The sequence below is a fragment of the Temnothorax curvispinosus genome, unplaced genomic scaffold (assembly GCF_003070985.1).
Source record: "Temnothorax curvispinosus isolate PA1 unplaced genomic scaffold, ASM307098v1 QBEX01002829.1, whole genome shotgun sequence".
Taxonomy (NCBI): domain Eukaryota; kingdom Metazoa; phylum Arthropoda; class Insecta; order Hymenoptera; family Formicidae; genus Temnothorax; species Temnothorax curvispinosus.
The window spans coordinates 16,309-42,557 of NW_020212609.1; the positions used below are offsets into that span (position 1 = coordinate 16,309).

General features: G+C 41.4%; 4 protein-coding genes across 10 annotated transcripts in view; 3 read left to right on the plus strand and 1 right to left on the minus strand.

Moving 5' to 3' along the window:
• The first annotated feature begins 79 nt into the window (after positions 1 to 79).
• Positions 80 to 13,750, plus strand: LOC112451966 (chromodomain-helicase-DNA-binding protein Mi-2 homolog). Of its 7 annotated transcripts, none has more exons than XM_025011926.1 (25): positions 80 to 564; positions 3,246 to 3,337; positions 3,505 to 3,627; positions 3,747 to 4,040; positions 4,136 to 4,429; positions 4,513 to 4,764; positions 5,360 to 5,522; positions 5,631 to 5,816; positions 5,949 to 6,138; positions 6,228 to 6,601; positions 6,683 to 6,852; positions 6,940 to 7,165; positions 7,252 to 7,715; positions 7,809 to 8,262; positions 8,464 to 8,781; positions 8,931 to 9,239; positions 9,329 to 9,597; positions 9,763 to 9,854; positions 9,944 to 10,130; positions 10,246 to 10,515; positions 10,621 to 10,899; positions 10,970 to 11,217; positions 11,468 to 11,753; positions 11,858 to 12,167; positions 12,293 to 13,750. In XM_025011926.1, the coding sequence occupies exons 1-25, from the start codon at positions 528 to 530 to the stop codon at positions 12,295 to 12,297; spliced, it is 5,892 nt and encodes a 1,963-aa protein (XP_024867694.1). In that variant the 5' UTR covers positions 80 to 527; the 3' UTR covers positions 12,298 to 13,750. The 7 variants fall into 7 exon arrangements, with proteins under 7 accessions (XP_024867694.1, XP_024867695.1, XP_024867696.1 ...); XM_025011927.1 differs by having other exon boundaries at positions 5,360 to 5,513; XM_025011928.1 differs by having other exon boundaries at positions 4,513 to 4,752.
• A 427-nt stretch (positions 13,751 to 14,177) lies between these two features.
• LOC112451964 (serine/threonine-protein kinase RIO3-like) lies at positions 14,178 to 16,020 on the plus strand. The gene is made up of 4 exons (XM_025011922.1): positions 14,178 to 14,510; positions 14,807 to 14,991; positions 15,063 to 15,169; positions 15,320 to 16,020. Exons 1-4 carry the CDS (start codon positions 14,410 to 14,412, stop codon positions 15,593 to 15,595), a joined length of 669 nt encoding a protein of 222 aa, XP_024867690.1. The 5' UTR covers positions 14,178 to 14,409; the 3' UTR covers positions 15,596 to 16,020.
• Positions 16,021 to 16,298: 278 nt separating this feature from the next.
• On the minus strand, positions 16,299 to 19,964 carry LOC112451963 (FAS-associated factor 2). The gene is made up of 8 exons (XM_025011921.1): positions 19,582 to 19,964; positions 19,410 to 19,490; positions 18,885 to 19,110; positions 18,373 to 18,559; positions 18,112 to 18,285; positions 17,908 to 18,003; positions 17,451 to 17,763; positions 16,299 to 17,250 (listed from the first exon to the last, which is right to left on the minus strand). The coding sequence occupies exons 1-8, from the start codon at positions 19,642 to 19,644 to the stop codon at positions 17,086 to 17,088; spliced, it is 1,305 nt and encodes a 434-aa protein (XP_024867689.1). The 5' UTR covers positions 19,645 to 19,964; the 3' UTR covers positions 16,299 to 17,085.
• Positions 19,965 to 21,408: 1,444 nt separating this feature from the next.
• Positions 21,409 to 26,249, plus strand: part of LOC112451961 (sorbin and SH3 domain-containing protein 1) — a 74,928-nt gene continuing 70,087 nt past the window's right edge. Inside the window, exon 1 of the mRNA XM_025011907.1 lies at positions 21,409 to 21,897. Coding sequence (XP_024867675.1) covers positions 21,802 to 21,897 — 96 coding nt within the window. The 5' untranslated portion in view covers positions 21,409 to 21,801. The remainder of the gene's footprint in view (positions 21,898 to 26,249) is intronic.

The following is a 26,249-nucleotide window of genomic DNA, read 5'->3' on the forward strand; positions in this document are numbered from 1 at the left end:
CGGCCGGCGGGACGTGGGGACCGGCAGCGGGACGAGGGGAAAGGACGAATCGCGCGACGGTGGCGAAACGGTAGCGTAGCGGCGGCGAGGTAGCGTTCGTCGTTGTGTAGTCGTACACATACGTGTATGTACGAGTGCGCGAGGGTATATACCGAGCGGACCACGAGCCACACACGAGAGCGACGGCAGTTGACGGCAGTTGACGGCACACGACGTCCGACGAGAGGCCAGGCCGCACGGAGCACGGAGCGAGAGAGCGTCGTCGCCGCGACGGTTGTTGATGTCGAACTTCCGCGGCGTTTCCGCGCGATCGTGAGAAACAGGTGAAGTGAAGGGTGACCAGACGGAGGAGGAGTAGGAGGAGGAGGAGGACAAGCGCGTCGCTGGTCGCCGTCGCGGGAACGCGAGCACCGCGCGCGAGGCGTCCTCTCGTCGTCGCCGTTGTGTCGTGATCGTGATTCCGTGATTGTCGTGCTTGTGTTCTCGCTGTCATCGTCCTCGGCGCCGAGAAGCGGACCCGCTGGAGAATGGCGTCGGACGAGGAGGTGGACGAGAATTACGCAGGTGAGTGCGCGAGAGAAAGAGCGAGTACGAAGCGAGAATGAAGGAGAAAGAGAGAGAGAGAGGCAGAGAGAGAAAGAGACAAGGGCACCGCGGCACCGGGGCAATCGCCCGAGTTATCCGGTGTGCATTGGTGTGCATTGCAACGCGGGACGCGCGCTTTTTGATCCATCAATGGCTGCCGTGTCAATCGCGAATCGCGGCGGTTCGTGTCAGTTCGTGTCGCCGCTGCCGAAGACTACTACTACGGCGACGCCACGCCGCCTCCGCCGCCGCCGCCGCCGCCGGTTTCCCGGGGGAGCGTTTCCTAACCTTCGCCGACTGTTGAACGCGCTCGGCGACCAGCGCCGGTAGATCACCTTGCCTTGCTTTTTATCTTCTAGTTCTAAGAATTAGAAGATAAGAGGTAAGTTAAAAACCATTGGATTTAAAGTTAAGATTAAACCATTAAATTGAAATCGAGATTAAAATTAACCTGCGTTGATAGAAATGTCCAGAAGTCTTTCTGTCGCGCTTGTCAGTTTCTTTTTTCTTATTTTTAAGTTCTTGGGCGAGGAGAAATAGGTATCTTCAACCGACTCCATGGGTTACGTAGCATAGGGTACGCGTGTCAGGCAGAAGTAGAGTTAGGTTACCCTCTACGAACGGTGGGAAAAGTGACATCGAGAGGAGAGCGTGCACATGGTTCGCGTTCCGTCTCTTTCTCTCTGTGTACTTACGTCGATCAAATCGCTCTCGTGTTTACTTTCGTCAGCGCATTCCTCTTTCGTCGAAGAAAGAATAGGACGTGCAATTTTGCTGGGTGGAAAGAAGGGTGGGAGGGAGGAGGACGCATCTCTTAATTACTCCGTTCTTTTTCGAAGAACTCTCACGTAATGTGTAAGAGTGAAACAAAATATATTTGTCTCATTTTAAAACTTATTGCACTAGGGTGCACCGGTTCGGAAAGTTCTTCGAAAAAGAAAAACGGCATAACAATACGCGGCACCTTAAATTACATCTTTAGCCCCGGTCGAACGTTTATCTCGGTCTGCCTTTCTTTCGGCCCGTGGCTCGATTTCCACGCTTTAATCGCGCGTCGGCGAGCCGCTCGTCGTCGTGCGCGCGCGGGCGCGCTTGTGCAATCGTAATTATAATATTCATAGATGAGTCACGGAACATTGGGAGTTGCAAAAAAATCGAACGCAGCCATGGTCGTCGATTTGCAAATCTAACATGGTTGCACGAGCGGCCCGTGTTACCTCGCGGTAATGACCGACGGCCGACTCTTTCGCGCCTATCTCCGTCCAATCTCCGTAATCCTCGCGAGAGAAACAAGGTTCGACGGCGGGAGCGGGAGCGGGGGGAGGGGGAGAGGGGACGGCGTCGTTCGCGTGGAAGAAGAGAGTTCGACGTCTCTCCCCGGTCGCGGCCGCGGTGAACGGATCCCCCGTCCCCGATCGACGTGTCGGCATAATTGCATTTGCGCCATGTTACAACGCGCGTCCGCGCGAAAGAAGGAAAAAAGAAAAGCCCGAGTTATGGATCCGCGTTTCGTGTACATGCATAAAGCGGCGTCGTTGTGTGCGTCGTGTATGCGGGGCACGCAGGTGGACACGCACACCCGCGCGCGAACCAGAGCCGGCGTCTAACCTCCGCCAACCTCCGCCACCGCGACCCGCCGACGGCCGACGGAAGCGGACAGAGGCTCGCGCCCGCGAGTGAACGGATTTCGCGATCCTAGATCCCACACGTCCTTCGGCGGAATTGTAACTTGTACACGCCGGTGAAAAATTCGTGCGCGCGCCCGCGCGCGCAAATCGCGCGTGGCGTAAATGCATATACGTTCGCGCGCGCGCGCACGCACGCACGCATACACGTGCGCACGTGTCGCGTGTGTGCGTGAGCGCGCGCGCGCGCTCGGCGTACGCGCGCTCGTATGTCAAATGTACGTAGCGTACGTATGGCCCTATTAAAGAAAATGGCGGATGTACAATCGCGATGAGGCACTCGCGGAACGTTGATTAAGTTCGAAATTCGTCCTTCGCGCTCGCGAGGAAAGTGAGCCCTTTCCGGTGCCGCCGTCGCCGTCGCCGCTGACCGCTGCCGATCGTGGATCACGCCGTTCGCCTATCGCTCTCACCTTCGCGTCGAGAAGTCGAGATATACCTTTCCGTGATTCTCGCCCGCGCTCGCCGTGTATACATTATTAAAGGATACGCCGCGCACACCGCGTCGCGAAGCGCGATTGATTCGGCCGGCCGTTGTCGCGTGCCTTCGCGAGTCGGCGATCCTTTTGGTGATAAATTGGAGTACAAGTCGAGTCGAATTTAATCGAGTTTCACCTCGGTATTGTTCAATTCGTTCTTAGATTGTTATTTGATTAACTGATAAGCTTTACGGATAGGCCGAAGAGTTTGGATCGTCATTTGTAAGGTATAGAAAGTATAGGATGTATAAAGAAGAATTGTGTTCGTGTGAGAAGGAAATTTTGCAAAATTAGTGAAATTAGAAAAATAAAAATTGAAGTTATTACGCAATTCCATTTTAATTGCTGTTCTTAGAAGAGAAACCAGATTAACGGACTCCTTTTATCTTTACAAGATGTTTCTTTGTACAGCTACGATACAAAATAGCGATATTAGTTATTAAGATGAAGAGATATTTTGCAATGACAAGTTTGAAAGTAAACATGTCATTTTTAGGAGAGGATGACATGGAAGAAACTGGAGGGCAGATATCGACTGTTGGCCAGCAAGTAGATGGGTCATCTGATGCGGAGGAATCTCAAAGACTAGTAAGTTACATATTCCATAGCATTGTTTGATAACATTGCTTATAATTCATATTCACAAGTGTTGTCTATATTGCCATCTCTTATTTTTGTGACAATATCTCGATAGTGATCTGGAATATTTTACTACTTGGTCTTCAAAAGTTCAAAATATGAATTATTCTTTGTAGGAAGAAGATGACGATTACGAGCCAGAAGAGCGAAAGAAGAAGAAGGGAAAGAAGCGGAAAGCACGTAGCGAAGATAAAAAGGGGAAGAAAAAGAAGAAAAAGAAAAAATCTGATTCTGGGGATGTAAGAAAACGCTCCTGCATAGCATATCTTTGCTCGTTACGCAAACTATATCGGTGCCTTCGTATAATTCAGTTGGGATTGAACCTTTGTGCGACTTAAAATTTTACGTGAAATTTCAGGAGAGTGATTTCGGTGGTGGCGGTGAAGCGGGTGACGCGGCTGGCGAGGATAGCGACTACGCGGTCAACAGAAAGAGCAGAAAATCATCGTCTAGAAAATCCTCCAGCCATAATACACCAACCACTCAGAGCCAGGAACCTACGACAGGCATGCCCACGATTGAAGAAGTGTGCAATACATTTGGCTTAACAGACGTACAAATTGAATATTCCGACGCTGATTTCCAGAACTTAACGACGTACAAGCTATTCCAACAACACGTCAGACCGCTTTTGGCGAAAGAAAATCCAAAAGTATGTACTTTTTATGTGAATTTATATCGGTTACGACGTAATACGATAGTTTATTGATTAATTTTCTTAAATAATTTCTGTTTTTAAATGATTAGGTTCCAATGTCAAAACTTATGATGTTGGTGGCAGCCAAGTGGCGCGATTTCTCCGAATTAAATCCACATACGCAGCCAGACGCGGATGTTTCATCCACGAATGTAGATGATGACAGTAGAAATGCTAGAACAAATCGAAGTGGTGCTATACAAGAAGCCGAAGACGAGGAGGAAGACGATGAGGACAGCGACAGAAAGAGAAAATCGCGAGGTTCAAGAGCGAAGAAAGGGAAAAAGGCGTCGAAAGTACCAACGCTTAAGATCAAGCTTGGAAAACGTAAAAGAGGCAGTTCGGTATGTGCAACGTTTTTCCCCATTTGAATCAATTTTTGCACAGACTCGACTTTTATTCAAATCGATTAAATTAAATTATTTAGGACGAGGAAGCGGAAGGTAGTGCTGCTGGTTCTGCGGCGGACTCGGATATGGAGTTCGAGCAAATGTTGGCTGACGCGGAGGAAACTCCTGGTGCTGAGGGTAACAAAGGCAACGTAGAAGAGAGTGGGGTAGAACCACCAGCTGAGCCGCCGGTTCGCAGAAAGGCGAAAACCAAAATCGGCAACAAAACCAAGAAAAAGAAGAAGACAAAAACAACTTCCAAGTTCCCGGATGGAGAGGAAGGTCTCCAGGTAGAGTTAAGCAGCATCTGCTTATGCGTTCATTGTTGTTTTAAACGTGCTTGCGATCATGGACTGTCACATAATTATTCTCATACTAAAAGCTTGGAAATTTATTTATAATTTGCTAGTCGACGCATGTCTAATCATTATGCTTGTTAATATCACAGCTACAATCCTTTTTATAGTTCCCATTTGAATATATGTAAATCTTTTCAACATAGGACTTGTTGGCAATTGGTTGATAATAATAAATGGGCTAAATTTTTAGATTTAATTAAGAAAGAACAACGCGTTTCTGACACGTGCAAAATACAAGGGTTGGCGGTAAAAATATTACGTACATAAAAGTGGATATTTTGAGAACTTTAAGAACGCATATGCTAAGTTGTCTGACTCTGCCTTAAAATAATTATAAAAGTTTCTTCTTTCTACAATGTTTAAAGCTGCATAATTATTTTATGCAACATGCTTTAAATATGCTCAAGATATATTAATTATCATATCTCAATTTCATTGGTATACCTTTCATCATCATGTAAATTGTTCTACCTCGATCAAAATGGAATAATTATTTTCCAATTTTTTTTTGGTTTACTTTCTATAGACTGACCACCAGGATTACTGTGAAGTATGTCAACAAGGCGGCGAGATTATATTGTGCGACACATGTCCCAGAGCATACCATTTAGTATGCTTAGAGCCCGAAATGGAGGAAACACCCGAAGGAAAATGGAGTTGTGCTCATTGCGAAGGAGAAGGTATTGCAGGTACCCATATATCTTCCCAGACCAACCTGATTCTCCTTATTCCTCTCTAAAACGAGTCTCCGCTTATCGTTCAGCGAGCGATAACTGTAATTATATTTGTAATGTTAGGCGCAGCGGAAGATGACGATGAACATATGGAATTCTGTAGAGTGTGCAAGGATGGCGGAGAATTACTGTGCTGCGACAGTTGCACAAGCGCGTATCACACGCATTGTCTAAATCCTCCTCTATCGGAGATTCCTGATGGCGATTGGAAGTGTCCTAGATGCTCTTGCCCACCATTAAGAGGAAGAGGTATGTCATCAATACGATATCCAGTAATTTTATATTGTCTGCATTTGTTTATCGTGTGGTATTAAACAGAGACAACATCTAAGAATGCACGTAAATATGTAGTTTGTCTTAGAAATTAAATTTCTTTTTTAGTGGCAAAGATATTAACCTGGAGATGGAAAGAGTGCTCAGATACTCCATCGGAGGAACCTTCCACAAGCAAGGCTGCACCTAAGCAAAGGAAAATGCGTGAATTCTTTGTTAAGTGGGCAGATATGTCTTACTGGCATTGCGATTGGATAACAGAACTGCAACTTGACGTTTTTCATCCTCTTATGTACAGGTAGAAATCTTTTCAGCAATAATATTACTCGCATAGTTTTATATGTATATATGTATTGTACATTGTATATGATTTTCGTGTGATTACAGGAATTATTATCGTAAGTATGATATGGATGAACCACCAAAGTTGGAGGAACCATTGGATGAAAGCGATTCTCGTGTGAAACGTTTGAAAGAGCAAGACGGTGCCACCAACAGAGACGATTATAATTTGGAGGAACGTTTCTATCGTTATGGTGTGCGTCCAGAGTGGCTGGTGGTTCACAGGGTGATTAATCATCGATTGCAAAGAGATGGCAGGGCCACGTATCTTGTGAAGTGGAGAGAACTCGGTTACGATCAAGCGACATGGGAAGACGAACACGAGGATATCCCTGGTTTGAAACAGGCTATAGAATATTACTTAGATCTCAGAGCCGCGAACTGTTGTGATGTTAGTACGTCGCGTAAAGGGAAAAAAGGTGAGAGAGATGTTCGATTCAGTTTCGCTATTTACTCAAGGTACCTTGTGCCTCTTGTAAAAGAAATTAAATGCAATTCAGGTAAAGGCAAGAAATCGAAAACACGCGAGTTGATTGACGACGAGGAGAGGACTCCGAAACGATACACGCCGCCGCCGGATAAACCTACGACGGATCTCAAAAAGAAATATGAGAGACAGCCGGAATATTTGGATCAGACCGGAATGCAATTGCATCATTATCAGTTAGAGGTAAGTTTCGAGTATGTTAAAATTCTATTTTCTACATTCAGATTTATATATATTCACATTACATTTCTACAATTTTTTAATTTATAGGGTTTAAATTGGTTGAGATACTCATGGGGCCAAGGCATAGATACGATTTTAGCCGACGAGATGGGTCTGGGAAAGACCATTCAGACTATAACATTCTTATATTCTTTGTACAAAGAAGGCCATTGCAAAGGGCCCTTTTTGGTCTCCGTTCCCTTGTCTACCATCATCAATTGGGAACGTGAATTCGAGACTTGGGCACCTGACTTTTATTGTGTTACTTATGTGGGTTAGTATCAGCTTCTTTTTTAATGAAAATTTTCAATATACATTCAAAAAATATATATTAATATAAAATATTCTGTTTTTATTCAGGTGACAAAGATAGCCGTATTGTGATTCGTGAAAACGAATTGTCATTCGAAGAAGGTGCCGTGCGTAGCGGACGCGCCTCTAAAATCCGATCATCCTCGATTAAGTTTAATGTCTTACTTACAAGTTATGAACTTATCTCGATAGATTCGGCATGTTTAGGCTCTATTGATTGGGCCGTTTTAGTCGTAGACGAAGCTCACAGATTGAAGTCTAATCAATCGAAATTCTTTAGATTACTAGCTTCTTACAATATTGCATACAAACTTTTGCTAACTGGTACTCCATTACAAAATAATTTGGAGGAACTGTTCCACTTGTTGAATTTCTTATGTCGCGACAAATTCAACGATCTGGCAGCGTTCCAAAACGAATTTGCGGATATTTCAAAGGAAGAGCAAGTTAAGAAGCTGCACGAAATGCTTGGTCCGCATATGTTGAGGAGATTAAAAGCTGATGTATTGAAGGTTGGTAATTAGAAGATTTATATTTATGTCTTCAAATATAATTATGCTTTTTAATCAGCGCATTGGTGTTATAACGAACATATTTCTTTGCAGAACATGCCTAGCAAGTCTGAATTTATTGTACGTGTCGAATTATCGCCAATGCAGAAGAAATATTACAAATACATATTAACGAGGAACTTCGAAGCTCTCAATCCGAAAGGAGGTGGTCAGCAAGTGTCGTTGTTAAATATAATGATGGATCTCAAGAAATGCTGCAATCACCCGTACTTGTTCCCCGCTGCGTCGCAAGAAGCACCGACTGGACCAAACGGAAGTTATGAGACATCAGCTTTAATTAAAGCAGCAGGAAAATTGGTTCTGTTGAGTAAAATGCTCAAGAAACTGCGAGACGACGGACATCGAGTTCTCATATTTTCTCAAATGACCAAGATGTTAGATATCCTCGAAGATTATTTGGAGGGTGAGGGATACAAATATGAAAGAATAGACGGCAATATAACGGGTGCGCAGCGTCAAGAAGCTATCGATAGATTTAACGCTCCTGGTAAGTGTTTTTAAGATTAAACCATAGACATATATTGATTATTTTTATTTAGTAAGATTATATGTTCTTCCTATTTTTAAATGTAAACGAGAATTTAAAAAATAAACTATATTTTTATTCTTGATTCTATCATGTGTAATTATAATAAAATACAGAAAAGAAAAAGATGGTCTATTTTTTTAACTAAAAATTTATTTACAGGTGCACAACAATTCGTCTTCTTGCTTTCTACGCGTGCTGGTGGTTTAGGTATTAACTTAGCAACGGCAGATACTGTGATTATTTACGATTCCGATTGGAATCCACACAACGACATTCAAGCGTTCAGCAGAGCTCATAGGATAGGTCAGGCCAACAAAGTTATGATCTACCGATTCGTCACCCGTAATTCTGTGGAAGAAAGGGTAACGCAAGTAGCTAAGCGTAAAATGATGCTCACTCATTTGGTTGTGCGACCAGGCATGGGTGGCAAGGGCGCCAACTTCAGTAAACAAGAGCTTGATGATATTTTACGTTTTGGTAAGTTTTATAGATTAATGCTATTAATCACTGAGCTATTAGTGAAACAGTCTAATTATTGAAATTATTACTGCTAAATAATTTTTTTTCTAACAATTATTTATCTTGGTATAATTACGATAAATTTAATGCGGGAAATTTATTTTCAGGTACGGAGGAATTGTTCAAGGAAGAAGAGGGCAAGGAAGACGAAGCTATACATTACGACGACAAAGCTGTCGCCGAATTATTGGACCGAAGTAAGGAGGGTATTGAGCAGAAGGAAAACTGGGCTAACGAGTACTTAAGTTCCTTCAAGGTTGCTTCATACGTAACAAAGGAAGGTGAAACAGAGGAAGAAGCAGATACAGAGATAATTAAACAAGAAGCGGAAAATACAGATCCGGCGTATTGGATCAAATTGCTTAGACATCATTACGAGCAACAACAGGAAGATATCGCTAGAACACTTGGAAAAGGTTTGTTCACATGTTAAAGTATTATGTTCGAAATTCTATTAATATACTAGATCATACACGTATTTTCATGCATATTTAATTAATCATAGGCAAACGAGTACGAAAACAAGTTAATTACACGGATGGAGGTGTAACCGGCGACCAAGGCGCAAGAGATGATCAGCCGTGGCAGGAGAATCTGTCGGATTATAATAGCGATTTTAGCGCGCCCAGTGACGATGACAAGGAGGACGATGATTTCGATGAAAAAGGTGACGGGGACTTGTTGTCTCGCAGAAGCAGACGAAGACTGGAGAGACGTGATGAAAAAGATAGACCTCTGCCACCTCTACTTGCCAGAGTAAATGGAAATATTGAGGTTGGTATTTATGTAATACGTACATACATTTTATTTGTGTAAATTTTCAAATACTAAACTTGAAAATAATTAAAATCCAGTAAAGTATTACAGCAAAATAATTTTTATTCAAAACAAGAATTGTATGTAACTATTAAATACTTTTGCATACTTACATTTTTACAGGTACTAGGTTTTAATGCCAGACAACGGAAAGCATTCCTCAACGCAATTATGCGTTATGGAATGCCACCTCAAGACGCTTTCAACTCTCAATGGTAAGTCATCTTACAAAATTATTATTACGATATATATCGCTGCTTTTTTATATTATGTACTTACGCGTTTCTTTTATTTAACTATTTAGGTTGGTGCGCGATCTGCGTGGCAAGTCCGAAAAGAATTTCAAAGCCTACGTTTCTCTCTTCATGCGACACCTCTGCGAACCAGGCGCTGATAATGCGGAAACATTCGCGGATGGTGTCCCAAGAGAAGGTCTTAGTCGACAGCATGTATTAACTAGAATCGGCGTCATGTCCTTGATTAGGAAGAAGGTAATGGTTACATTAAAATATATGTTGAGTTACTATCTCTTTATTTCGAATATTCTGATGTTATAAACGACAAAAAATAGTTGAAAAAAAATACAAAATACGCATGGTATCACAGGTACAGGAATTTGAACACATCAACGGCTATTATTCAATGCCGGAAATGATACGCAAACCAGTAGAACCCGTCAAGGTTGGAGAGGGAGTTGGAGATGCAGCGACTGGCACTAGTAGCACTAGTGCTACCCCAGCTACTTCAAATGCTCCTAGCCCTAGTCCTGCTGCCACACCAACTCCGACTTCTACCTCTACGAACAACGAGACTAATAAAGCGAATTCTGATTCATCTGAAGTTAAAGAAATTAAGGATGAATCAAAGGATAAAGAGGTTGGTATTGAATAGTTCTATTATAAAAGTATTTATTTATTTAACGCGAAAATGCGAATTTTTAAGTATCATTTCTCATAACATACCATTAAATAATTATCTTAGACTGGCGATGCGAAAGATTCAAAGGAAGATCCAAAGAGTTCTAAAGAGGACGAGGAAGTGAGTTCCGAGAAAGACAAGGAGAAGGAGGACTCTAAAAAGGAAGAGAAAGACGTTGAAATGGAGACCGCAGACAAGGAGAAGGATAAATCTGATATAAAGGACGAGAAAGCTGTAGCGAAGCATGATGATAAAGTGGAGAATAGCGAGAATAAGAAAGCTGAACCAGAAGAAGATGTTGTTATCGTTAAAGATGACGAAGAAGAAGCGGAGAAGCGAGACGTACGTACTCCTATAAAATTGTACAAGAATGCGTTTTGTCAGCTTAATTTACATCGCTTTCTAATTCTAGGAAAAGGATAACAAAGAAAAGGATGTCAAGGACTCTGATCCAGAAGTGATGAAGCCAAAACGCAAATTCATGTTTAACATAGCCGATGGTGGTTTCACGGAGTTGCATACGCTTTGGCTGAATGAAGAAAAGGCTGCAGTACCAGGCCGCGAATATGATATTTGGCATCGCAGACACGATTATTGGCTCTTGGCTGGTATTGTCACGCATGGTTATGGACGCTGGCAAGACATCCAAAATGATATTCGGTAGTGGAAGCTTTCTTTATCAACTAGTTCTTGATAATAACATTATTACCTTGGAACTGCACACACAAGTGCTTAATACTCTTACTACAGCAAATATCGGTGTGTTTAGATGCAAGATATTTATCCCTGTAACTCGAGATTACAGAATAAAGGCTCTAGTTGCAATTTCAAGGTCATAATGTGAAGCTAATGATCATGATTCACAAACTTTTTCTTTCTACTGACACTAAATTATCCATGCTTATTACAGTTTTGCAATTATCAACGAACCATTCAAGATGGATATGGGAAAAGGCAACTTTTTGGAGATAAAGAATAAATTCTTGGCAAGACGTTTTAAGCTCTTGGAACAAGCTTTAGTGATTGAAGAACAGTTAAGACGGGCTGCCTACTTGAATCTCACCCAGGATCCTAATCATCCTGCCATGAGTCTTAATGCGCGATTCGCCGAGGTTGAATGTCTCGCCGAATCCCATCAGCATCTTAGCAAGGAGAGCCTTGCTGGAAATAAACCGGCGAATGCGGTGTTACATAAGGTTGATTCAATTAAATCCATATATTGTTATATGTAAATAAATTCCTCCCAATCATTGACGCGAGGACGTCGGATCTAAATGTATATATATTATCTGTTTTATAGGTGTTAAATCAATTGGAAGAGTTGTTGTCTGATATGAAATCAGACGTGAGTCGATTGCCAGCAACTCTTGCCCGCATCCCACCAGTCGCTCAGAGACTCCAGATGTCGGAGAGGTCAATATTGAGTCGTCTAGCAGCCACGGCACCCGGTGGTACAAGTTCTCAGACTGGACAGGCTGCGTTATTGGCACAGCAGTTCCCGGCCGGTTTCTCCGGAGGACAATTGCCAGCTAGTTTCGCGGGCGCTGTTAATTTCGGGAATTTTAGACCACAATACTCAGTTCCGGGACAACCACCGCAAGGTTTTACAGGTTCGTGTTAAAACAATAATGATAGAGAAAAGGTAATAATCACAGTCTGTAATAGTATCGTTAATTATTCTATTATAATCTTTGATACAGTCTTCGTGTAACGGGATATTGTTTTTTTTTTACAGCCTGAATGTTAAGTGTTGGAACACAGTGGCTCAAACAAGAACTCAAAGTAGCGCAAATTGAACTGTCTCACGAGAATCGTTTGCGCTGTAACATTATTTTTCGTAAATTACAGTTTTTAGCTGAATTTTTCTAGAAAAAGGATATGGAAGAGATTTCCAGATGAAAACGTAATATTTTACAAATCGAATTACATTACTTCTGTATTTATTACGTGTACATTCGGCATCTAGATTCAAGATTTCACATTCTCTGTATTTATACATGCGTTCTTCGATAGGAAACGACACATAGGATTATTTTCTTAAGTTTTTTTTTTTAAGGATTTGATTTACATCCTTTTAGCTCTTAATGTATTGCACGCAGTAAAACAAGTACATTATTTACTTAAGTCTATTTAAGACCTTTTTAGTTTATAATGTCAAATTTCTCCATGTCGTCACTTAAGGTGCTCCGATTCAAATAATCTGTCACTTGTAATTTATTCACGAAATTTGCGACAATAGGTTACGCGCGAGCGGTAAACTTTTAGAACATCCACGATACTTTAAGGCCTGCGGTTCATTTCGAATTGAATACGTTCGCCACGGTGAACAACGGCAATCACTTTACGCATCAAGACTGACATTCGGATAATGTAGCTGAGAAACTCTTACTGCATGATGCACTTTTGTAATGCATGGGTTGTAGAATTCCGATATAATGCGGATTTCCTCCCTGATAACTCCCTCGTTTCTGATTTAATCGTTAGTATATTGAAGAAATATCTCGCGTAAGCTTTTGATGACAAGAAAGGAAAAATGAGGGTCGCCTAAGGTAGATTCTTTTACTTTCTCTTAATTTTTAATGTATTTTTTTTTTATTACTTAAGAAAGAATAAGCCAGTTTTTCTCCTAATGAGACTCCTACTGAGAGAGAGAGCGCATCTTCTTTCTTTTGTATCATTGTATTAAGATTAAGGGATATTGCATTTTGGCATTCGAAAACATATAGGAACTGTCTTTTACTCTATGTATGCACGTATGACATCGGTGATATATCTCTGTACATATGATCGTATTTATAAAAAAGAACCATCCGCGGTAATTACAATTCACGTATATCAGACTTTTGTAAATTGTGTGAGACATCCGTGTGCCCCATGCATTACTGTAAAGTGGACTAATGCAATCGCAACAAGATTCCGACGATCTTAAGTAAGTGGTATCGCGTATCGATCAGTCTTTTCTATCCTGTTTCAAAAACCAGAACTAATTTAATTTTCCGTTTTTATAACAAACTCGCCAAATCACTGCTTTTGGCATATCTAAATTTTCAAGATCATTTTAGAATTTAGCTATGAAATTTGAAAGGCGATTTGTGAGGAAAAGCGGATGGAGTGAATGGAATATTATTAAAAAGAAAAAAAAAACCGTTTGTGTATGTACTAGATCTACTGGAATAAATTAATAATAATTAGACTTGGGTATATTTATTCATCTTTGAGTATACAACGAGTATACTCAACGAGTATAATATTGTTTTATTAATATTCAATATATTACATTAATTATAGCAATTTGAAGAAATAGAAATACATTTTTAATAGATGTAAAATTAATATAGAGATGCATTTTTATTTTTAAAATGTGGTTCCAAATTGTCAAGACAATTTTTAGAAATTGGGAGAATTTGAAGTAGCACAGAGAGAGAGAGAGAGAGAGAGAGATGTTATCGATGGTCGACAAATACGCATCCTTCTGCAGACCTTATCAGCCCATATTTGATAATTGCGGACGTTTATCCAGAGCTGACTGTCTTTACGAGTTGTCGATATGTATTTCGCGATTATAATTAAGCCGAGATTCAAATCCCCAAAGAAGTTAGGAAAGTAATGCTGTTTTATCCGCGCGACGTGTCTCGTGGTGTCTCGGGGGGGACCGAGGCAGGAACGTTCCTGTCCGGGTCACATTCTCTGGCACGCGTAAGAAGAAGAAAGGTGTTTTAAACAAGGGGGGGGAGTATCTTGGAACTTGGAACTCTTTTATTTATCTCATATTTATCTTGTCCAACTTCTGTGCGGGCGACGCGTCGTTATTCGTGCCTGTACAAATTCACCGCGTTCCGGTCGATCACAGCAATGGCAACCCCGAAAGTGTGGGCAAAAATACAACCCCTTGAGAGTCCTATCAATCTACTAGATATCACGACGGAACAATTGGCCGCGAGCATGCAGGAGAGGTAAATATTGCTTGCTGCGACGAGAGTCCAGTTATCTTTATCGGACGCTCCTCCGTAAGTAGACCTCACAAAATTCTCAGTTTTCCATTCAACTTGTGCTAAACTTGAATAGTGTACCGTGAAAACTTAGTATTTCCTAATGAAATATACGCGAGGGATGACCTTCGTTATGTCGTGAGAATTATCATTTGAAACATTTAACATTTCAAGTTGGTGGTCAAAACATGAAATTGAAACAGTTATTTTGTCATGTATAATTTCTCCATTATTTGAAGTCTCGCTTTATGTATTGCCAGGGAGCTGAAGAAATATTTTGACGAGGACAACGCAATTCAAGCGGACAAAACGGTGGGAGAAACGTATGATGCAAGTGACACTGGCGACGACGAGGTCATAGCAAATTTGTTACAAACTCAATTTAATCGCGAGTACAACACGATGTTGAAGCGTACAGAAGAGAAGTTCAATCGCGACTCGAAAGGTGACAAGAGATACGTCAATCCCTTGTCTAAAGTTATGCGATTGTCTAAAGTTATTCCTCCTTTTTTTCAGTGAGCATCTCATATAGCAATTACCGTAGCTCTTTGTACGATCCTAAGGATGAAGATAACGTGGATTCTAACGTGGACGACAGCAACAGAGACTTCGACCGTTTTGTCGTAAGTGCTGCGCAATGATACGTGTCACTCATAAGATCTTTTATATATATAGATACCGCATGGATTAAGGACTTGTTTATATCATTAACAACAATGTATCAACATATAATAGGCATTCACGTATTAAGATACGCTAATTGTTTTTTTCAGAGCATAGAGAAAGAGTACGCCTCGATACCACGCTGCGGCTACAAGAAGATGGGAAAAGATTCTCAGATTGTTACGAAGCACGACATCTTAATGTCTTCCAGGATTAATGCTTGCCGACTGTTAAAATGTCCACCGGGAATCGACACGGGAGACACGGGTGGTTTTGATGTCAAACTGAACAACAAAGTATACAACACCTTGCGCGCTTACAGTCGCGCGCAATGCTCCAAGGAGAGGGCAAAAGTCTCGCCAAAATCAAAAACCCATCCGAAATAGAATGTCTACCTGACTTGATTTCTTCCTAAACAGTATTCTGTACCTCGTTAACGCGCGATACGTATCTCTTGGTGTCTAATTTTATTGAAATATTGTGTTATATTGTATAATAAATTAATTGGTATTTTAAATTATTTAAAAGAAAATTATTTTATGTAATATAACGTTAGTTTCCTACTTTAATAATAATGGACACCACTTATCGATGACTCAGATACTGATAAATATCGCTAACGGCGTACGGAATATCTGTACTCGTAATCTCCTGCAACCGTCATACTTATGCCTACTTACTGTAAATACGTCAGGGTACTTACATGATATGACGAAATGATGAATTTGTACATAACTCAGTTTAAATGTACATTATATAAAATTCCAAAAAAATAAATCTTGCAACTGGGAACATTTGGTCAGAACTGAAATATATTATATCTTTTATAAGCAGCATTGGCAGCATAAAAAGAAAAAGAACTTATCGGATGCAACAGGAAACAATTGCGCAAAATTGTGAAACGGACAACGTCGCTGTTGTTCTAGAAATAAATATGACTATACCGGTTGATAACCGATAAAATTCAATGCTCTTTTTGTACCAGATATCGAACGTATAACTAGGCGCGTTACACATTTTCAAATCAAAATATGTGAATACCATTGGATATAATACTATAATTGGTTGATAAAAATCGGCAATCAAAAGTTTTTCTATCGGAATCTACATATATATGTGGAATTCATAGAATTTATTAATCATTCTCTCGATATTACTTATTCTGGACCGCAGAAGTATCGAACGAATGCGCCTGTTATTGATAAACTGATTGCACAATAAACATATATATATAAAAAAAATGTTCTGTTCCCCCCCCCCTTATATATTTAATTATATATTAGACAAATTTTGTGTATGACAGAGGGAACAAATTTACAAGAGTGTGCATGAAATTTATCCAAGCGTCGAAATTCAATCGTAACATACATATCACTGCTCTTTTAATATTGACACAAGTTTAGTGATAGTGTCGAAAGAGAGATATAAAAGAAATGGTTAGTACAATTTTTTTACGAGATCATTTTGTTACGCAAAAAAAAAATTTTAATATATATTCCTATCTATCATTTCTTCTTTCACTTATATGAAATGCATTTTTCAATAAATGCGATGGTCAAAGTACCGATTGTTAATTTAAATAAGCTGCATTTACAGACACACCTTTTTTCCCCCCTTTTTTTTATCCTATCTTTCGGTATATTTTGTGCAATCATATTTTTCATCCAGTAAAGTATACCTCACATAAAGTACTAGAATGTATCAAATATATATATATTATGTATACATGTGTGTGTATATGTGTGTGTGTTTACATTTTGTGTATATAAGCTGCACGAGCTTGTGTCTCTTGACAAGTGTCTTTCACATGACAGTATCATTTTTCCTGTGGAATGATACTAAAACTTGAAGAATGTCGTATCGAAATGAATTGCGATTAGTCGTCTAGATCGTTAACGTGAAGGACCTCTCTATGGGTTAAACCGGCATCCGATAGAGTCAAGATGTCTCTACAAGGATAGAGGATTCTTCTGGGATAGCTCGTTGTTATCTCGAAACTCGCTGGAGAATCTGGTTGGCTGAATATCCAGTGATAAACGTCCTGAAAAAGATAAGGAAATAACCCCTATTTTCATTGTATATCATTATTTCGCTAAGTTGATAATAACAAATGATTGCTGCAATTATGCATTGTCCATACGAATGTCTAATAAAAAAAAAAACTTCTGCAAATTGTTCATATTATATTAATTAAGAATATTTCTGATTCATGTTTACGATTGTTTATATTCGCAATTATACCTTGACTGTATCAGTCATAAGAAATCTTCTTTTCATCGTTCTTTCTCCAAGCTTAATTTGAAGGTGACACGCATTGGGATTAGATGGTTGCGGCTCGAGTGGCACTTTGCCAATAGTCAGTTCTTTCTCGATACGTATACGTTGTATCTCCAGCTCTTGAGCGTTCAACTCTTCCTTCTCTCGGGCCTCTTGCTCCTCGCGTGCTCTTCGTTCCTCTTCTCTTATGCGATCTTTCTCCTGATCCGCGCGCAACGACTCCTCGTAAGCGCGATCCTGTTGTTGCCGAAGCGATTGCGCCGCGCTACGTTCCGCTCTAAAATACCAATCAAAAGATACGACAAATAACATTCATTTCCCCAATCTTTAAACATTAGCAGATTTTCAAAAGGTAACATAAGTTTTGCATCATTGCCAGATTTATTTCCAGATCTTAAATCTTACGAAATATTCCAATTACCTGTCTCGACGTGCTTGGATCAGATTAATTTCATTACGTTCTATGATCGTTTGCAATCGCGACATTAAATCAGCGGAAGATGGTGCGCCTTCCAATCTGTAAGATAGAAAAACAAGTTTATGCATTAAGTTAAATAAATTGTAAATATTGAAATAATACACAAATGTTTGTTTTAAAGTATGCAGACACATCAGCTTTACGTACCGACCGACTATTGTCATTCTATTGTCCTTTAGCACGATCAGCGCTAGAAAGGGATATGAACCCAATTTGAGTGCTTCCGCGACTTTGTAACCCTCTCCGGACTTTACGTTACATGCCCAGAACAAAGTATGGATATTTATATATCGTATCACTTCTGGATCGCACAATGTATTTCTGGAAAAGATACATTTCTCATCACATTATATACTTTATGTACATGCTGTCTATTAAAAAAGTAATTGCAAGTAATCATAGGATTACCTGCACCATTGGTCGACTTCTTGAGTCTCATCCTTATGCAGATATACCAACAGAAATCTCAATTCTTGTTTCGCGTCCGAAAGAGCTTGGCTGTAGGAGCCCTGGTAAAATACTGGGTGAGTGTTACCGTAACGCTCCTCATACGATCTAATAAAGTTGACTACATCTTCCACTGGATCGGCGGACACTTGGAAGATATCATTTATTTGCTTCAATTACAGTGCATGAATTATAAATTTACACGTACACACGGTGACAAGAATAATGATTATCGTAATCTTGAATTATCGAGATTAAGTCTTATCAATTTGTAATCAGTAGATTACTATTATCTTGCAAGGTTTTAATTGAATCTAAGTAGCTTAGAGAAAAATTTGCGCTTCTAAACATTTATTTTGAGCACAATAATGAAATATCCTACATAAATCTCTTTGTCGATTCTTAAGAAATTGAAATTGACTCGTAAACGGAATGAACGTAACGTTCATTATTGTGTTGTATACACTACTTACCAGGTCTAACATTTCTCTTAAATATTGCAAAAAGTAGTTGTAGGATACTGCTCACTAGATTGTAACACATGGAAAAAATGTAGGATAAGAGACCGCCGCCTCCACCGGAGCTTCCTGGGTAACTAAAATAAATTCTGGAACTACTGTCATCTACAACCTGTGGCGGGCGGGCACGCGAGTCCTGTGCGTACATGGATGGTCTGCCTTCGTACAAGTTCAATTGTTCCTACAACACACAAAGTAAGCTCCTGCACACAAGAAGCATTTTGAATAACATAAATCAGAGCTCGTATGTGACATGTGACGCTTACATAAAGGCATCCATTGGACAATATTGAACAATTATCAACAATAAAATAATAAATAAATATGCCGCTGCTCGTCACAAACAAAGAAAAGATACAGCTTCATTCAGTTATTCATTTTGGATGACGTTTGATATACGAAATTATATTAAAATATAGTGAATGGTGAAACGCCGCAAGAACAGATTGAGAGATACACAAGGGAGATAATGTACGATACCTGAACCGCCACTTCCAGGTTCCAGTTGTGCCTCTGCAAAACGTCTCTGCATACCGAGAGGTCTTCGATGCCGGTGAGATCCTGGAGGTAAATCATTGTGTATCGTTATTCACGATAACGAATATCGGAGTAAGGCGCGTGACCTTAAGATAAGGAACGTAGAACCGCGTACCTGAAACTGCAGTACTTTCTCGGTTTGATCGCCGCTGAGCTCCCCCAGGGCGAGGTCTGCCATCGCGACGTTTCCCCCGTCCGTGGGTATCCGTTTGGTGCGAAACGTTCGGAAAATCCGGCTGTCGTGCGCGCAGTTACGTCGAGCTCATCAGCTGATGTTGGGATCGCATACGCGGCGTAGGTTATAACGCGGGATCGTAACCATTTGGTTACGGCGGCGTGTACCCCGGGCGGGAGTTAACCTCGTGCGTTGTCCCGAGCCAGTCCCGAGCGCCAAGTCCCTCGAAGACGTCACGACGCGGCGGTGGTACACCTCATTTCTCCGCTCCGTGCACGATGTTTTCCGATGTCATGGCTTTCCACGGGTACAAAGGTACAATTTACAATTTCAATAATTTCATGCCCGTCTCTCATGAGTCTCGCTTTACGACAGCCAACGATCGGCGCTTCTCGGCACCTCGCGATTGGCGGATCGCGTTTATCGAATCCCCCAAATCCTCGTATGGACGCGCCTTTAAAGTCACTTGATAGTGACATTTGACGACTGGACGTTTTGCGCCGTTACGCCATTTCGCCAGCATTTTCCGCGCGAACGAATTAAAGCTTCGGCGATCGCGCGAAAATTTCCTGACAAGATGGAGTTCGGCTTTCATCGCGTTAGGCCACGTATATGTAGCGAATGAAAATGAGATGAAATGAGTAAGAAGATAAAATTATAGACGTTTATTTCAATATATTGTATAACTACATGCTTCTGTTTTACAAATTGACGTCGACCATGTAATCGCAGCGACGCGTTTATCTTCCTTCGCAGACACCCTTAATTGCTTCCTTCCTTCCCTTTTTTTTTCTCTTCCCCAATTCCACCATTTTCGTGTCCCTAAGCATAAAAGAATATGAATTTCTTAAAATGCTTTATAATCGGGAATGTCGTTCCAGAAATGGATTAAACGCTATAACTAAAGAATGTTTATATAAAAGTATATTTCATCTCATCTTTACGCACTGCTAAATTCGTAGTGTCAAATTATACTCAAATTGAGTCATTTTAACAATTTCTGTAGATCGCCACTGCTCCTACTCAATATGTCGTTAATTTAATTAAAACAGTAGATGAGTTAACTATTTTAAAATAATAAATTTCGACACGCATGGTAGTTAAAAATAACAAAATGTTACCTGACTCAAGGTATTGGTTTAAATTTCATCTTTTAGTATTTTACAGTGCGGTTACATTATATCTAAGTAATGTTTTATTTTCTAGGACATCACGAAAAAAGGATAGTCTTTTGCGGTAAAGAAACAAAAAGAACGAGTTGTTCTAGGACTATCAAAACGCGTAACAAATTCTTTTTTCGTTCGATGGGAGGGGGCAGGAGGGAATCCGTGATAAACGTGCGGTATAGTCAGTGTTGATCGCCCGTGAAAATGTAGAGAGAATACGCGTCGTGTGGAGAACAACGATAAAGCGCAAAAGGAAAAAATAAAAGCGCGTGCGGGATATAGAAGACGGTATACCGGTGGAGAACTCTGGGCCTAAAAAACCAGAACACGTATTGCGACGAATCGTTTCCTCTCTCGAGAAAATATTCTATAACAAAAGTCAAAGAGAGATTCTAATAAAAGCAAAATCGCGAGGCAGAGAGAGAAATTCTGCTCGGGGCAACGGGAGAAGCCTCCGAATTGCGGTCCTGGTCCTGGGGAGGCCACGCACCCCCGCGGAGTACGAAACCAGGTGGGCGGGCGGGGAGGGTGAGAGGGCGCGCGTACGCGCGCGGATTACTACGCGCGCGGGGGCGTAATGGCGAGGGTGGGAGGAAGGACGCGCGCCGTCAGTTCAACGCGAGCCACGAACGAGTGTGGGTCGCGCGTGTGTGCGCGCGTATTATACGTGCGTGCGTGCGTGCGATTTAACGTCGCGTTTTGCATCGGTGGGCGTAAACGGGGCCCGTCGTCGACGACGACGATGGGATTTCGCGCCTGATTTCGCGTCGCCGGACCGGAGTTTACTCCGGACCGGAGTTACGCCACGCCGAGAAGCGTCGCCGTCGTCTCGCATCCCCCCCCTCCCCGCGCGGCGGTCCGCGCGATGCGGGCTCGAGTGTCGCGAACTTAGCCGCGCATACACGATTATTACGCGACGCGACGCGACGTGTGACGTGACGCGGGAAAGACCGGATGCGCGTGTCGACGGTGCGAGCGGGGGTGTCGACGCGGGATGAGCGCGAGGGAAGTCACCCTCTACGGCGGGTCCCCCTGGGGCTTCCGCATGCACGGCGGCTGCGACACGCATCAACCCCTGCGCATCTCCAGGGTGAGTGAACGTATCACACTATCACCGATACATTCTGTCCCGCGGTCACGTGATAGCCGAATCGAATAATTGCATTTTCGTCTTTGAAAGATTGCAGCCTGAACGTATCTGCGTAAATGTTTCCTCTCGCGGTCACGTGATCGCGCGATTTTTTAAACGAATATATATTTGCAAGATTATCTTGAACATAGATCATAGATCATGTACCCATGTACGGAGCGGATTGTGAATTTTTTGATAAAATGATGTACGTACAAACGATACATTATAATCATATATATATACATTGCATAAAACTATAATTATTGCATAACGAAATACTGTATGCCTGATCATTCCACGTATGATGTTAATTGTTATTAATGATAGTAATTATTTGTTTGCTTTTAACCAAGGCGCGTCAGTCGTGTAATTTATGTGCGACGCAATGCGTGATGCAGAATGGAGTTAGTATATGTAATCATAATTATATTACATCCCGAATTTGAATATTTGACGAGGGCATATTGCTAAAATCGTTAATTAACAAATATCGCATTACACGTATATAGCTCAATCCGCATTTCCGACTCGTCGCATTATTAATGTCGACCAACATTCGACTCGTTGAATTTATCCGTCGGATTATATCTCCGCCGGAGTTTGTCGCGCTCCTCGCGAAAGCGCCGTGATTGCGGGGAAAAATAAAGAAAATAAATAGGAGGAAAGAGAAAGACGCTTGAGAACGCAGCTTCTGCTACTCGCTATTATCCAATTTGGGTCCCATCTTGGGCTTACCCCGTTTATCACCGTGAGCGGTGAAAAGAGATAATCGCGTGAGTGGAAAAAGTTGCATTGATCCGCCCCGCGTGTCGCGCGGTATACTTTTATTATTATCACTGAACGCGCCACCGTAATTTTCCTCGCGACCACTGCAAATCCGTGTATACCCACTTTTCGTATCAGCTCCATCATTCTATAAACGATTCTTCCAGTTTACGGACATAGAACTGTACGTCCTATTTTTGTTTTCACGAAGATAATTATGTTACATATTCAAGACGAAATATCGCGCAATTTTCCAACTCGCCGCCGTAATTTTCTTCGCGATCATTGCGGATCTACTTACGTGCAGACTTTGTTCTACGGACAATTCTTTTAATTTATGAGAATAAAAACTTTTCATATTTTTGTTTAGAAAGATATTAGTTTATATGCAGGATAGTACAGCGCTGTTAATTTCGTAGTGTCAAATTATCCTCAATTCGAGTCATTTTTATAACCATTCCTATAGATTGCCGCTGTTACTTAACGTGCTGCTAATTTAACTGAAACAATGTTAATTTAATTAAACCAATGAAGTTAAAATACTGTTTTGCGTTAAAATGATAAATTTCGACACACATGGTAGTTGAAAATAACGAAGTGTTATTTAACTCAAGGTATTAGCCCACATTTTATCCTTTAATATTTAACAGCGAGAGAGGAGTTGTGTAATTTTTAAATGCGCGATTAGAAAATCCAAGCGAGATATAAACGCGGCTTCCTGTTTGTCCGACGGTAAATTAAAATGAGATCGGTGATTTATATTCAACGTGTATGCATAATCACAAGACGACGCGCGGGATTCTGAAATGTTCCGCTCGCGGAACGGCTACTAGCTACGATTTCAGATAGTTACGATTTGATCGAGCCACGGCGAAGGTCGACGACAAGAGCCTTGACGTGACTTTCTTGCCTCGTTCTACCTGCCGCCACGTGCCTCTATAATACCGGCGAATCTCGTTCTGTTCGAGCGCGTAATTTTCTCTTATCGATCCGACCACGTGTCTGATGTTGATTATAAAGATAACGCGAATTGGAGCGAAGGCGTGGAAGATGGCGATCTCGCGATTCTCGCACGCGGAACCATTCGGAATCGTTCTCTTTCTGCGCAGTTAAAATTGGTCCACTATTAAATTCGTAGGGTCCAATTATATTCAATTTGAGTTATTTTTAACCATTTCTATAGGTCTCACTGCTCCTATTCGATATATCGTTAATTTAACTAAACCAATGGAATTAATAATTCTGTTTTGTGTTAAAATAATAAGTTTTGACATATACATATATACATGGTAGTTAGCAATAACCAAATGTTATTTAACTCAAGATATTGGGTTTAAATTTTATCCTTTAATATTTAACAGTATTGTTGACGAATGTCAAACGTTCTCGCAAACGTCCGCGATTCTCAAGCCGACGTTCTTGGTATTAAATTCCGATCTGCCTATCTGTCTATTTAGGGATTGAGGCTTGATATAGCCCGCTATATTTTAAGATTGTAGTCAGCAGTATTTCTGACTAATCGAATTTCGATCCCGCCACGTTGCGAGTGATGGCGTGTCGTGCTCGCAGAATCGCGTTGGAAAAAAATTTCGTTTGGTGTTCAGTTTCGAGGATATTTCTCACGTGCGGCTTGTCCGCCGCTGTACAACACGACACGCGACCTTTTGTTATGTAACGTAGGTGATGTTGTGACGCGGCAAATGATTCATAAACGCTACGTGCGAGCAAATTGCGGCGCGCGCCGTGAAATAGAACTTTGTTTGAATTGCGTATCGTGCGCGTGACGCGAATATAACATTTACAACGTTAACGCTCGATATATATACACTTCGAGCTCGGGACGCGGAAACATTCCTCCCTAGCCTAGACCGTGGGTCAAAGATCGCGCTAAAATTGCGGCAGTTTGCAGTATATTTTCGACTCGGCGAGACACATGTTCTCTATCATCGCGTCGGTATTTTCATAGAGTTTCCTCCGATAACGATAGTCTTAAGGTTTACTCAAGGATCAGAGCGTGTATCTCGCAACACATTTACGACGTTTAAACGTTCGATTAAATCCCGCGTTCAGATTAATTGTTCGATTAATTGTTCCGTGTTTTAAGATCAATATAGAAGAGATTTGTTCTATAAACGAACACGTGAAGGGGTTACATTAGGGGTTAAATTTACAAGTTTAGGGAAAATTTATTATGTTTCATTATAATTTATTGTGATTTATTATGTTCATTTTTGTAACACTTTCGTGCAATCTCAAGTTTGCTGCCGCCGAGCACTGACGCGAGGATTACGCGCGCCTGCACCGTGTGTACACAGCTTAAATTCAAGGCTTAGCTTCACCCGATCGGTTAATGTTGCTCGACGAAGTGGTACAACGACGTTCTTTCACATACGGCCCGTCTAAGCACTTATCAGTGCCGTCTGTGCAGAAAATTATCCTCTCTTGAGCGAGCAGCACGTGTTCGGCATTAACGTTTCGTACTGTGTTTCGTATCACGTCGAGCGTACACGGGATATATCGTCGCCGGCGAATTAAGAAGAGTCGATCCCGCAGGAATGACTAATTCGCTGCATTTAGACTTAGCGAGCGCACGAGCGCCGGAGTTCAATATATTGCGATCACGTACCCATCACCACGTTTTCGTGAGCGATGGTGTGTGAGTTTGAGAGGAAATAAAAGCAAGGTACAACCCAAGAAAATAATAAGATTAGCGAGAATAAGAACGAGACACACATGCGTTTGATATCGATGGAGCAAGATAGTAAAAACTAAAGCTCATTTGTTTTATTTGTACTTCTTGATAAGAAGGCAAATACAGTCTTAGCCAAAACTTTACTAGGCAACCTATTAAAATAAAGTATTTCAAAATGACATTTACTTTTGGAAGAAATAAATCATCAGTTAGCTCCAACAATTTCCTCTTATTTTTATGCAATTTATTAAACAACTTTTAAACAATAGAAGTCTTTCCTGGGATTTAGTACAGCATAATGATTATGAGGGTGCCCCTAATAATTTTGGCCAAGGCTATAGATATTGGGATAAGATGACTTTTTGTCCATGTTCTTAAAAATTATTATCTCGACTAATCGAGTTGCATTTCAAAGGCGGAAGACGAACCGCGGAAGGAAAACGAAAACGGAAGAGTATCGCGCGACATTGACATCGCGTTTCAAGGCCGCACGTAGGCAGCAGAAACTGGCACGCATCCGTGACGCAATCGTATGAACCTGTGTAACGTGAGGAGCGTTTCGTACCACAATTAGCGAACGTCGTTGCGCACCGCGAAAGGCAAACCCGCGACACACCGGTTCTCGGTTGATTGGCGTTACGCGACGTCTCTCCTTTTTTTCTGTTTCTTTTTTTCCTTTTCCTTTGCCAGGTCGTTACCGCGGAAGTCATCGTCCAAAGCCTCGTTCTCGCGCGCATTACGCCGACGCTTTTTTCCATCCGTTTTTGCGTCGGCGGTCTCTTTAATCCTTATACACGAGCGAGCCGCTCTCTCTCTCTCTCTCTCTCTCTCTCTCTCTCTCTCTCTCTCTCTC